Source organism: Planococcus citri, chromosome 4 (genome assembly GCF_950023065.1).
Source record: "Planococcus citri chromosome 4, ihPlaCitr1.1, whole genome shotgun sequence".
NCBI lineage: Eukaryota > Metazoa > Arthropoda > Insecta > Hemiptera > Pseudococcidae > Planococcus > Planococcus citri.
The window spans coordinates 46,837,625-46,849,990 of record NC_088680.1 but is presented as its reverse complement, the minus strand read 5'-3'; the positions used below and the strand labels follow the sequence as shown (position 1 = coordinate 46,849,990).

The following is a 12,366-nucleotide window of genomic DNA, read 5'->3' as shown; positions in this document are numbered from 1 at the left end:
GAAGGCTCAAATCTCAAGACTGACTGATCTTGGAGCGAATATTTTTCGTTTTTTTTTTTTTTTTTTTGAAGAAGAGAAATATAAAATTTAAAATTGACGATTTAAATCAGGAAAATTGGTGAACTTTTTGGCGAAAGCTCATCTTTTCATCAAATGCAGTTGGAACGCCGAAATTCATTCTGTTAACTAATTTTAATACTCTATGAAGTAATGAAGTCGACTTTAGGTAGATTTTAAGTCGTTTTGGAGCCTCCAGTTGGTTTTTGAAAATTACTGGAGTCTACAGTAAACTTTTCAATGCTCGAAATTTCGATAAAATTTCATCAAATGAAGTTGAAAATCCGAAATTCATGCTGAACTCCAACTTAAACACGCTATTGGATCAACTGCTGGCGAGTTTAAGTCATTTTGGAGCCTCCAGCAAATTTTTGATTCTTGAAATTTCCTCAAAATTTCATTAAATATTTAATGCTGCTGAAAAGCCGAATTTTATTCTGTAAACTAATTTAAATACTCTATGAAGTCGACTGCAGGTAGATTTCAAGTCGTTTTGGAGCCTCCAGCGACTTTTTGGAAATTACTGGAGCCTCCAGTAAATTTTCGACACTCGAAATTTCCATACAATTTTATCAAATGAAGTTGGAAATCCGAAATTCACGCTGCACTCCGACTTAAAAACGCTTTTGTCGACTGCTTGCGAGTTTAAAACACTTTCGAGCCTCCAGTAGATTTTTGACATTTGAAATTTCTACAAAATTTTATCAAAAGCAGTTGGAACACCCAAATTCATTCTGTAAACTAATTTCAATACGCTGGAGAGTCGACTGCAAGTAGATTTCAAGTAGTTGTAGAGCCTCCAGCGACCTTTTGAAAATTACTGGAGCCTCCAGCAGATATTTCAATGCTCGAAATTTCCATAAAAAATTTACCTAACAGTCGAGTTGGAAATCCAAAATTCACAGTGTACTCCAATTTCAATACGCTATCAAGTCGACTGCAGGTTGGTTAAAGTCATTTTGGAGTCTCCAGCGACTTTTCGAAAATTCCTACAGCATTCAACAGATTTTAGAGACTCAGTTACAGTTCAATAATTTTCTCGTCATTTTTAACTACAATCATGGACATTCCATCTTTTTTTTTTTAATGTGAACTTTGGACTGCATTTTCATTATTTTTTATTATTATTATTTTTTTCATATTTCAAACAGTTTTTAGGTAGGTATGTCAATTAAGCTAAATTTTTCAAACCTTGGGACTCGATTTTTTTTCTTCATCGTGCAGGTCGGAATATGTAGGGTACTCATTTTGTCATTTATTTATCAATTTCAAACAATTGAGAGCTAGATTAAAATGGAAAAAGGGCATTTGTCAATTTTATTTTACTGATTTTTACAATTTCAAATTTGACTTGAAATTTTTTTCCATAATCAAACATTTTCCATTTTTTTTCCATGAGAGAACACTTTAGTAAGTATGTATCACTGAATATGGTGGAATTGATAAAAAGGAAAATTTTAAATATATTCAGAATTGTAAAAATCAGCAAAACAAAAAAATAATTGATAAAGGCCCCTTATTCTCCATTTAATCTCTCAATTATTATGGATTACAGTAATTAAACGCTTTCCAAGTCATAAGTATTCAACCTGTTTTCCAATGGAGCAAATTTTATGCTCATTTTTCAGTATTTTAGAGCAACTTGATGAAATTTCGTCAATTACTTCCTAATTTCCAATAATTTTTACGCCAATTTCATTACTTTTATTATGACAACTGTGCCAGTGTTCCGTGACCTGTGTCGGCTGTGTCCAAGCTTTAGGTTATAGAGTAAGTTGGGTTGCCGATTACAAAAATTGAAGGTATGAAGTCATGAGTTGTTTCATGTCGATTCTTCGAGGATGTTTAAATTCCATTCCTTAAATTCATTGGCGCCATGTTGTAGAACTTTGAGAAAAGCACCATAAAGGTTCTTCTCAATTTAAACCCATCTTAAAAATTGAAGGAGCTAACGTACGATTGATTAAAAAATATTAAAGATGCAGTATCACCTCCAATTTTAGACACAAGCAACATAATATGATCATGATCTTTTTTGTAGTTCAGTCAAAATTCTACAAGTTGCGTTATTTTCTTTATTTGCCTAAATTCAAAATTGTAGGTGATAAAGCATTTTAAAAATTTTAAAGCTCTTCAAATTTTGTCTTGTAAAATTTTCAAAAAATTCGAGCTCCTTCAATTCAAAATTTTAATCCTCAATTTGCATTAACTTTGTCCAAACTCAAAATTGAAGGCACCTTTTTTTGGTAGAAAGAATTTAAAAGTTTTACAAGTCAGATTGCATGTATTTTGCTAAAGCTCAAAATTGCAGACGCTCGAATTTTTTGAAAATTTTGAAAAGCAAAATTCGAAGTGTTTTTATATTTGTAAAGCAATTCCTATTCTGTAGAGCTTTGAATTCTTCATGGATTTGTAGACGAATAAAATTTTAATATGTTTACGTTACCATATAAAACTACATAAACATATAGTCACATTATTCCACTTGAGTGGAAAAATTTTTGTGAAAATTAAAAAAAAATAGCGTCAGTGGTCAAGCTGCGATGGTTTTCATATTTGGCTACTTATATTTTTTCGACAATTTCGACCTACCTCAATCTACAAAATTTTTAAAAAGCATTTAACCTTTTACATAACGTAATAAAAATTTTCAAAATATAATAATTCTCTCGACAATAAAAAAAATGGTAACCTCGATGACAAATACACGGAAAATATGAAGTATTATTCGTTCCCATTGGTAATTTATGTTGGCACCCTGGTACTACACAATGAACATTAAAATTACCGATGAATGCCAAATTTTGCCAGCATTTGAATTATACGAGTACATGCTTTAAATTTTTGTTGTTATAAGCCTACAAACGGCACCTCTTTCGTATAGTCATTGAGGAATAGCCCAGCTTTCGAAATACAAATAACAAATTTACTCACACTCGCGCACTTCTCGATAAAATTGTACTGAATAGAAAAATTATTACAACGGATATTTGTTAGCAGAGTTTCGTTGAGCGGAATAAATTTATTGTGTTTACTTACGCAATGAGATATAGGCTTTACGATGATGTATGTACCTATTTGTATATTTTCTTACGTTGTTCGCGAAAATTTTCCAAAGAAAATTTCAATTCAATAGAAGTACCTAGGCGTAATTTTGTTTAAATAAAATTTCTCTGAATTTAAGAAATATTACGTTAGCATAAAATTAGAATTGATTCAAGTTGGAAATTTTAAAATTTAAAAAAATCTAAATTTACCCACGTGAATTATTCTCGTAAGTTCACCTTAATCTCTTGCTCATCCTTACTCCGACTTTCTACAATTTAATTATCACCCTTATCTCGTACCTAACAATTACTCGATGCATATTTTTATCCAGAGTAATTTAAAACTTGATAATGATAACTAACGAAACCAACCGCGTTGAAAATATGGTAAAGAATACCTACAATTTACATCGAGCCAGTTGTATGGCGAAAAAGGCCATTATTACCATTTGGTTTTATTATTTGTAATCTTACACACGAAGGTGTGTTTTATACCCTTTTGGTAGCATTTTTAGGTTTTGTAGTCTATTTTTTCAAAACAAGTTTTTATTCGCGATACGTGGGGCTTTTTTTATTCGGCAATTTATTTAAAACCGATGAAAAACTATACCGCAGTTTTTATTTTATTTTAGAAAGCTCTAAAAAAACATTAGTAACTGCGTTTCGAAGCTTTTGCCAGCGAAAGATTAAAATGAAATATATGCTGCATAAAAAGGTATTTTAAAGGATTAATGAAGTCATTTTAAATTAATGATTTTTATTTTTTTACTATAAAGAAGATTTAATAAAAAGCAGTTGTTTATGGTTACACGATGCATTCGAGTATTTTTCTTTTCATTTCATAAAGAAATAATATATACATACGAGTGTATAGACGTTATTGATACCTAGTTTAATAATATCGAACGTGTATACCTATTTGATTTTTAATTTGGACGGAAATGCACCATCAATGTGTACGATTCACGTTGCAATTTAAAGTACACTTATTTTTCATTAAAATGATTAAAAACCAAAAGGCAGAAATTTAAATGGCTCTGTTTGTATCATCATCGCCAAGAAATAACCTATAAATGGATAAGTTTTGAAATATCGTCGATGCTAAAATCCGTATACATAGTCTAACGTTGTCGGTTACGCTGGATGAATTCCTTTTCGTCGACTTCATTAGTAAAAATACGCTGTAGTTTGGGTGCATCGAGCCCTATGTAATATTTCCTCATATTAGCCAACATTAAGGAGGAAAAATATACCCACGAATGTTTCCATATTTTTATTTTTCCTTTTTTTTTCTTTCCTTGCGAAATGGTATTACCCCTTTTTTCACGACGGCGCGCGGTTTATCATAATTTATTAGTGTAAAATTAATTTTACTTACTTCTACATTACCCAACGAGGAAATAATTTCACACTTTTTAAATTAAAATAAGGGAATCTGGAGAATTTTTTACTCGAAGCAGACCATCAGCGTGTAGTGTATTTTTTCGAAACAAGTAGGTATTGAAAAATGATATTTTAATATTCGTAATTAGACCAACGCGGTGATACTAAAAAGTCTACTATTTAATTAACATAAAAAATTCCAACAAACGTTTCAAAAATTAATATAATTTTTTCGAAAATTATTTTTTGCTTATTTTGACGAAAGCTTTGCGAAAGTTATTCCAAGATATTGAAAGAGAAGATAAGCCCATCATTTTTTCAACTCTTGGCTTGAAGAAAAAATTAATCAAGTGGATTAGGGGGATCATTTTCATTTCAGTTGACTTTTTTTTTTTTGGTTCCTAAAAAAGAACGTTTGTTTTACCCCTTTCGTTCGATATTACGTTTGGTTTCTTTGTAAGAAATAATTAGGTACCCAGTGAAATTGAAGGTTAACGTTCTTTATAATTAATTCAGGGTTCTCTCCATCTGCGGTTTCGGAGTTTCATTAATGAGCACTGAGGTGGTTATTTTTATATTTGTGGCATATTCCGTTAGCAAAGGGCCCATATGGACGATATGGCTGAGAAGAGTCATTTTCAATTTCAAAAATAAAAAAACGTTCATTTTTAAAAAACTACATATTAGTCGGGGGGCCCGCATAAGGATCATTTTCACCCCCCTGCCGATCCTCCGTAACAACTTTTTTCTTAAAGGGGGAGTCTTAAGGAACAAGCCCTTGTCCTCAAAAAAAAAGTGGCCCTATACTTACAAAATGGCAGCCATTTTGATTGACAGGTCAGCCGAAATAGGACTAGCACAACATTTTTTAAACCGTACGAAGGTAAATCAAAAGAGCAGGTAAAAATTCATCACAAGTTGAAACTTCAAGTGTTGAATTTTTGAAAATCGAATTTAGACTAAAAATGAGGGGGAAAAATCAAAATTCTACCAAATTGAGCTAGAAAGCTGAAATTCGGGAAATACCCTATTTTTGACCTGCCAAATTGATTGGAAATGGTTTCAAACTGTGTTTACCAGTTCTGGAGCCTCCAGTAGATTTTTGAAACTCAAAATTCTCACAAAATTTCATGAAATGGAGTTGGAAAGCAGGAAGTAACTCTGCAAACTAATTTTAATACGCTGCGAAGTCGACTGCAGGTAAATTTCAAGTCGTGTTGGAGCCTCCAGCGATTTTTTGAAAATTACTGGAGCTTCCAGTATACTTTTCAAAGTAGGAATTCCCATAACATTTTCATCCAATGGAGTTGGAAAGCTGAAATTAATTCTGCAAAATAATTTCAATACGCTGTGAAGTCAATTGCAAGTAAATTTCAAGTCGTTTGAGAGCCTCCAGTAGATTTTTGAAACTCGAAATTCCCACAACATTTTCATCAAAATGGAGTTGGAAAGCTGAAAATAATTCTGCAAACTAATTTCAATATACGCTATGAAGTCGACTGCAGGTGAATTTCAAGTCGTTTTGGAGCCTCCAGCGATTTTTTGAAAATTACTGGAGCCTCCAGCAGATTTTTGAAACTTTAAATTTCCCCAAAATGTCATCAAATGGGGTTACAATTGAAAATTTACTCTGCAGACTAATGGTGGTTTCAAGTGGTTTTGAAGCTTCCAGCTACTTTTTGGAAGTTTCAATTCTCCTAAAAACGCCATGAAACCTTTCAAAAAGTCACTGGGCTCCAAAATTACTTGAACCCACCTGAAGTCCTCTTCAGAGGGTGTTAAAATTGGGGTGCATAGTTAATTTCAGCTTTCCATCTCCATTTAGATAAAATTTTTCAAGTTTCAAAAATTTACTGGAGGCTCCAGTAATTTTCAAAAAATTGCTGGAGGCTCCAAAACGACTTGAAATTTATCTGCAGTCGACTTCGCAGCGTATTGAAATTAGTTTGCAGAATTAATTTCGGCTTTCCAACTCCATTTGATGACATTTTGTGAGAATTTCGAGTTTCAAAAGTCTGCTGGAGGCTCCAGAACTGGTCAACACGGTTTGAAACAGTTTCCAACCAATTTGGCAGGTCGAAAATAGAGTATATCCCAAATTTCAGCTTTCTAGCTCAATTTGGTAAAATTTTGATTTTTTTCTCACATTTTGGTCAAAATTTGATTTTTGAAAATTCACCAAAAATCGAAAGAGGCGCTTTAGCACTTGAAATTTTAAAAGGTGATGAATTTTTGCCTGCTCTTTCGATCTACCTTTGTACGATTTTAAAAATGTTGTGCTAGTCCTATGTTGGAACGCAAAATCTGCGATTTCGGCTGACCTGTCAATCAAAAGGGCCACCATTTTGTAAGTAGGGCTGCTTTTTTTTTTGAGGACAAGGGCTAGAAATGTTCCTTACAACTCTCCCTTTAAGAAAGAAGTTGTCCCGGAGAATCGGCAGGGGGGTGCAAGTGATCCTTATGCGTGCCCCCCAACTATATGAGAAAAATGAATTTTAAGTTTTTGAAGCTGAAAAATTTTTAATTTCAGTATCTTTTCAGTGTAATGTGAATCTTTTGTCGCAAAATTTTGGACTACGATTCTTCAGGTAAGTCGTGAGGGGAAAAAAACAAAAAAGATGGGCGATTTTTAATTGATTTCCTGAAAAAGCGATTTTCTCGATTTAATTAATTGTGACCGACCAAAACCAAATGGGTCCTGTGCAAGTGGAACGCCACATTTAATGACCATTTTTATCATTTTCATTCCTTAAATATTATGATGTGCCTCTAGTATACCTCCATTCTGAATAGAAACAAAAAAATTTAATGTTTCAAATTTTTCAAACTTTAAATTTTTTTTAACATTTAGATATGACTCGAATATTATCAATGAGAAATTTGACAAAGGATTTTTTGTCTCCGGAAATGAAGAACAAAAAATCTCGAAATTTCCTAAAATGAAAAAAAAATCAAAGTCCTTCTTCAAAGCTAATTTTTTTACACCGAATCAAAGTTGAAAAAAATTGACGCAAAAAAAGGCACCGAAATTTGATTTTCACCGAGGTTTTCTTTTTCTCTATAACCTTATTGGCAATTTCCTTCAAAGCATAAAACAGGTAGGCCTATACTTGGTAAGTGTAGGCTCCCAAAAGACAAACGTTATAGCTTTTTAAACGTAGATATAAATGTCGTTACACATACAGTACCTATAAGTTTTATTCTCTCGCGAGTATATAACTCATCGTCTCCGTTAATAAAGAGCACATAAAGCTTTCTAAACCTCTATTCAAGCTTCTTCTTTTGACAAATTAAGCCGAGTAATTTTGTAAAATCAAATACATACTCGTCGCGTAATATACTTTTGTTAGTTTTTAACAAATACCCTGATATTTCTTACAGCACGTCTTTATCCTTGGTGAAAAATTACCACCACCGCGAAATGGTAAAAAGTCTAAATCAAAATACAAACGTGTAGACTATAAGTATATTCCTGTTGTTTTATACTCGCCAAAGTATATAAGAATAAAATGGCTAGATATATATTCTCTTAAGGTTTTGATTTATACGTTGAGAATTATACTAATGTACGCGACAGATGAATTAGCGTTCAAAAAGCTATATAGGTACGTGGTGAAGAAAATGTGAAATCGTGTAGCTTACGGTACCTAGTTCTATGTAGCTGTTACCTAGTGCTTGGAAAACCAAATGAAATCATGTGAAAAAGTACGAAGTACCGCATTCAAGAATTCAAGAACCCGTAGTGTATGCTTAAGTGCTTAAGATATGAATTTCATTTCCTCCTGTCTTGAAATTACGTTCCATAATTCTGAGGTTTGGGAGCGACGAGGAGCATAAGACGAAACAGTACCTTGACCCTTCTTTGTGGTTAGATATTATTACTCGTAGGTATTCGCCGTTTTGGTAATGAATTTGACACCTTACACAATTATTCGAGTTTCAATTTTGTTTTTCCAAAATCAGTTTCAAAGTAGGTACCTAGCGTAAAATGGGGTGTCTTCAGAACAATTTTTATTCGACAATGTTGTTTAGGAGAGACCAATAATATATGAGCATAAAATACATATATCATTCTGGATTGAATTGAAGCTAACACGTGCGTGAAATATTATTCAATTTATCTTCTTCATTTTTTTTTTCAACAGAAAATATTATTCTGGTAATTAACAGGGAAAAGTACACACTATCGCTCGTTCATCACAAATTTCCTATGCGCCGATTATATTTCTCATTACTAACCCTGAAAGTTTGTACACACTGTAGTGTACATTGCGAAGTATCCGAAAACTAGTCACAAGAATAGTAGGTGCACTCCAGTGTACGTTGCGAACATTGGGTAATAAAAATGCAATAAAACGCGGTGTCAAACTCGCCTTCAAACAAAATTACAAAAGTGACTAACACCAAGGCATCTACATGTTATACTTTTTATTGCCATTTGTTTCATTTTTTCATTTTTTTTTTTTTTTTTACTTGGAATTTCTAAGAATGCTGCGGATGTTGATGGTTCTCGTTCATTTCAATATTGTCGTAAAAATCATTTATTCAGTGTTCTGTTTTTTGTTTTGAAAAGTAAGTATGGGTTGTTCTGTTTAGTGTGCTTTGGGACTGAGTTTGGGAGATGGATTTTTCAAAAAAGAAATAGTCATTCGTGCGAATTTCGAATTGGTCAAAAAAATGCACTTCAGGGTTCTCCTAGAAATCGTGCTTAAATGTGAATAAAATAAACCTTTTGAATTAGTCGAGGATAAGGCACAAGTCGATTTCCAGCAGCCCAAATTGATTATTCCACGTCTTCTGAAGAAATTTTAAAATTCTGGAGAAATGGAAAATTGCGCTGGAGGCTTCAGAATGACTCAAAATTGTGAAATTCGAATTTGGGAGATTGGTTTTATAAAAGATATAGCCATTTGTGCAAATTTCAAAAATTTCCATACAAACTGAATTTTTTTTTTTTTTTTTGAATTTTTCTCTGAATATTCTGATCAAAATTTAGGAAATCGGCTCAAATGTTGATCAACCTTCATTCTAAACAAGTCGAAGATAAAACATATGTACCTATCTGAATTTTAAGCTTTGAAATGAAAATTTTTATTCATTTAAAGATTGATCAAAATGATTGCTCTACTACCTACTATATGTATCTACTTTTCAAATCTGATTACAATATTTTGAATAATTTTCTGATTTTTAGGGTTAAGTAAGCGTCAGCAGAAAAATCATCGAGTCCATGACGTATTTTTTGAGACCAAAATTTTTCTAAAAATTGCCCAAAAATGATAGGGTGTTTGGGACGTTGCAACGTCCTAAACAGCCTAGAAAATTAAATTTTGACAATAAAATACAATTTTCAAAGTTTTAATTGCCCTATCACATTTTTATTTTTTGACAATTTTCGGCCAATTTTTCGAAAATTTTGTGCCCAAGAAACACCTTATGGACTCTATGAATTTTTGACGAATAGGTAATAGGTATACCTACTCGTAAGTAGGTAATAATAAGAATTACTATTTTACTAAGTATGTACTCTTAGCCATATTTTTTCATCTTTTTTTGGTGGAATTGGCCAAAAATCGAAATTTTGAAAACTTTGGACCCCTATGAGACCTGTAGTTTTGCAAGAGCATCTACCAATTTTATGGTAGCCTTCTCTAGGGATGTTCTTACATGAAATTTTTTTTTAATGTCAAATTGGTTTTTGTACACTTGTGAGGTTCTCTAGTGAGAAATTACAAAGAAAAATCGTACCTATGGGATGTTATTAAATTGTACTCATGTAATGTAAAAAGTTTTTAAAAATTGGGGCAAAAGGGGGCTGCGGAGGGGAGGGGGAAAAATCGAAAAAACAATGAACATTTCGAACTCACAAAAGTCACAATCAGTCATGTATCCGTAGGTATACAAAATATTATATTTTTACACCATTTTTCACCTGAAGACCTTTAATGCCAAAAATTGATTTTTTTGAAACAACTTTTCCCACTTAAAATGGTCAATTTTTGCCGATTTTTTTCTCACGTTATACCATAGAAGACTCCTTTCACATTATCGACTCGAATTTGGATCAAGTTTGTCACATTTTTCAATTTTTTCAAATTTTTATCAAGAAAGTTGAAATGAGAGATTCTGATTCATTTTTCTGAAAAAAATTCGGGTACAAAAATAACTACTTACCTCTTTTTTCACTCACACGCTAATAGATGGAGTATAAAATCACTCAGAAAGAAGATTTCTGAATTTGTGAGTATGCTGCCCAATCGAACACTTCGAAATTATAGGACATTTTTTTGAAAAAAATTGGGTTTAAAAAATATTAAATTAATCTCTTTGACACTTTTTTTTGCTCATGACCAAAGTTGACAGTGACAGTACCTAGTTGAAATATCACCTAAAGAGATTTTCAGAGTGGTGAATCCCTGATCGTATATTTCGAGATTTTCAGAGTATTTTTAAAATATATTAGCCCTCCAAAAACGTGATTACATTTAAATGTGACCAGAAATGTGTTTTTCTGACATAATACCGGGCTATTTGATTATTTCATCTAGTGTTATTAATTAGGTAATAGGTATAATATTTTTCAACTGGGTACATATTTTAGAAAATTCAAACCTCGAGAGACCTCCGATTTTCTGATCAAACAGATGAAATTTTTTTGGAAGCTGCCTTATGGATTCTCCATGCTCTTGTGAAAAATTTTTAAACAATCGAAGTACCAAATGACTGACAATTAGAGCTTTCCTTATTAGTCTTGGTGTACTAATTGCTTATTCAATTATAATTTTTTTCTTGCATTTTAACTCCAAAGTGAAACTCGAAAGGAACCCAAAGAAAAAAAAAGAGATTTAAAAAAAAATATGCTACTTAATACACAAACATGAATGAAAATTTTAAAAAATCTAGATTTTATTCGCCTTATTGAATTGACAATTGCTGAGCAATGAAAAAACAGGTACTTAATTTTTGGAACGTAGGCGATCATCACTTTACATTACGTTAATAAACTAAACATGTTAAGCAAGTAGGAAGATATTTCGCCTAAATTCAATATTTAAAAAAAGTTACACAAGACCTTACAAATTTCCTTAAAGTTCATCGCTACCTACTTCAACTTCGGCGTTTGTTAAACTATCAACATGACCTATTTTAGAAGAGTGAAAGTTTCCAGAAACAGATCACATTTAAATTCAAAATCAACATCTTGTCTGAATACAAAATTGTGGAAGCTACAAAGTTTAATCTCATAACTCTTTCAATTTGAAATTTCACAGAAAATATGTTCATTCATTTCACAAGACAAAAAACAACCGGCTTAGAACTGAAGGGGTTGCATTATATGCACCCTACAAGTTGTTAGTTGTTCACAGTTGAACTCGAGAAAAGAGAAGATGATCTTTGGAGCTGGGGATGAGGAAAAAAACTTTGTTCTTAATACAATACGTATACAAATACAAAGCTTGGGATAATAAATTATATTTAAAATTGTCTCTTCATAGTTTCAAAAGTTAGAAAATCATTCACCGTTGAGCAGGAGTAGGTACTTTTTAGATTTTCTTAATGATAAAGATGCGAGTATATAGACTAATGAATTTAGTTCTTTATTAGGTAGGTATTATACACTTACGTTGATATGTCTCCCAGGATCATCCTCTACCAATTGTCTGGCAATATCTTTACATGACTTTCTCGACGCTTGTGGAACTTTACTGTCATCTTCCCAATACCTGCTGGATGAATGCGAATATAAGGCTGCTGGTGTAGCGTGAGTAAGTCTAGTATTAGTTACGATGCCGGTAGATTTCCCTGTAAAATAAATAAACAGTGTAAATAAAGTTAATAAAAAATGATACGAATTAGTTAACCTAACTCGTAAATATAC

The 12,366-nt window shown here is 32.2% G+C and overlaps 2 protein-coding genes across 2 annotated transcripts in view; one reads left to right on the top strand and one right to left on the bottom strand.

The window, feature by feature from the left end:
- LOC135845463 (alkaline phosphatase, tissue-nonspecific isozyme-like) overlaps positions 1 to 12,366 on the bottom strand; it is a 199,436-nt gene that overhangs the window by 28,426 nt on the left and 158,644 nt on the right. The window contains exon 5 of the mRNA XM_065364034.1: positions 12,112 to 12,290. Coding sequence (XP_065220106.1) covers positions 12,112 to 12,290 — 179 coding nt within the window. The remainder of the gene's footprint in view (positions 1 to 12,111; positions 12,291 to 12,366) is intronic.
- The window catches only part of LOC135845460 (uncharacterized), a 219,824-nt gene that overhangs the window by 80,789 nt on the left and 126,669 nt on the right, over positions 1 to 12,366 (top strand). The window lies entirely within an intron of this gene.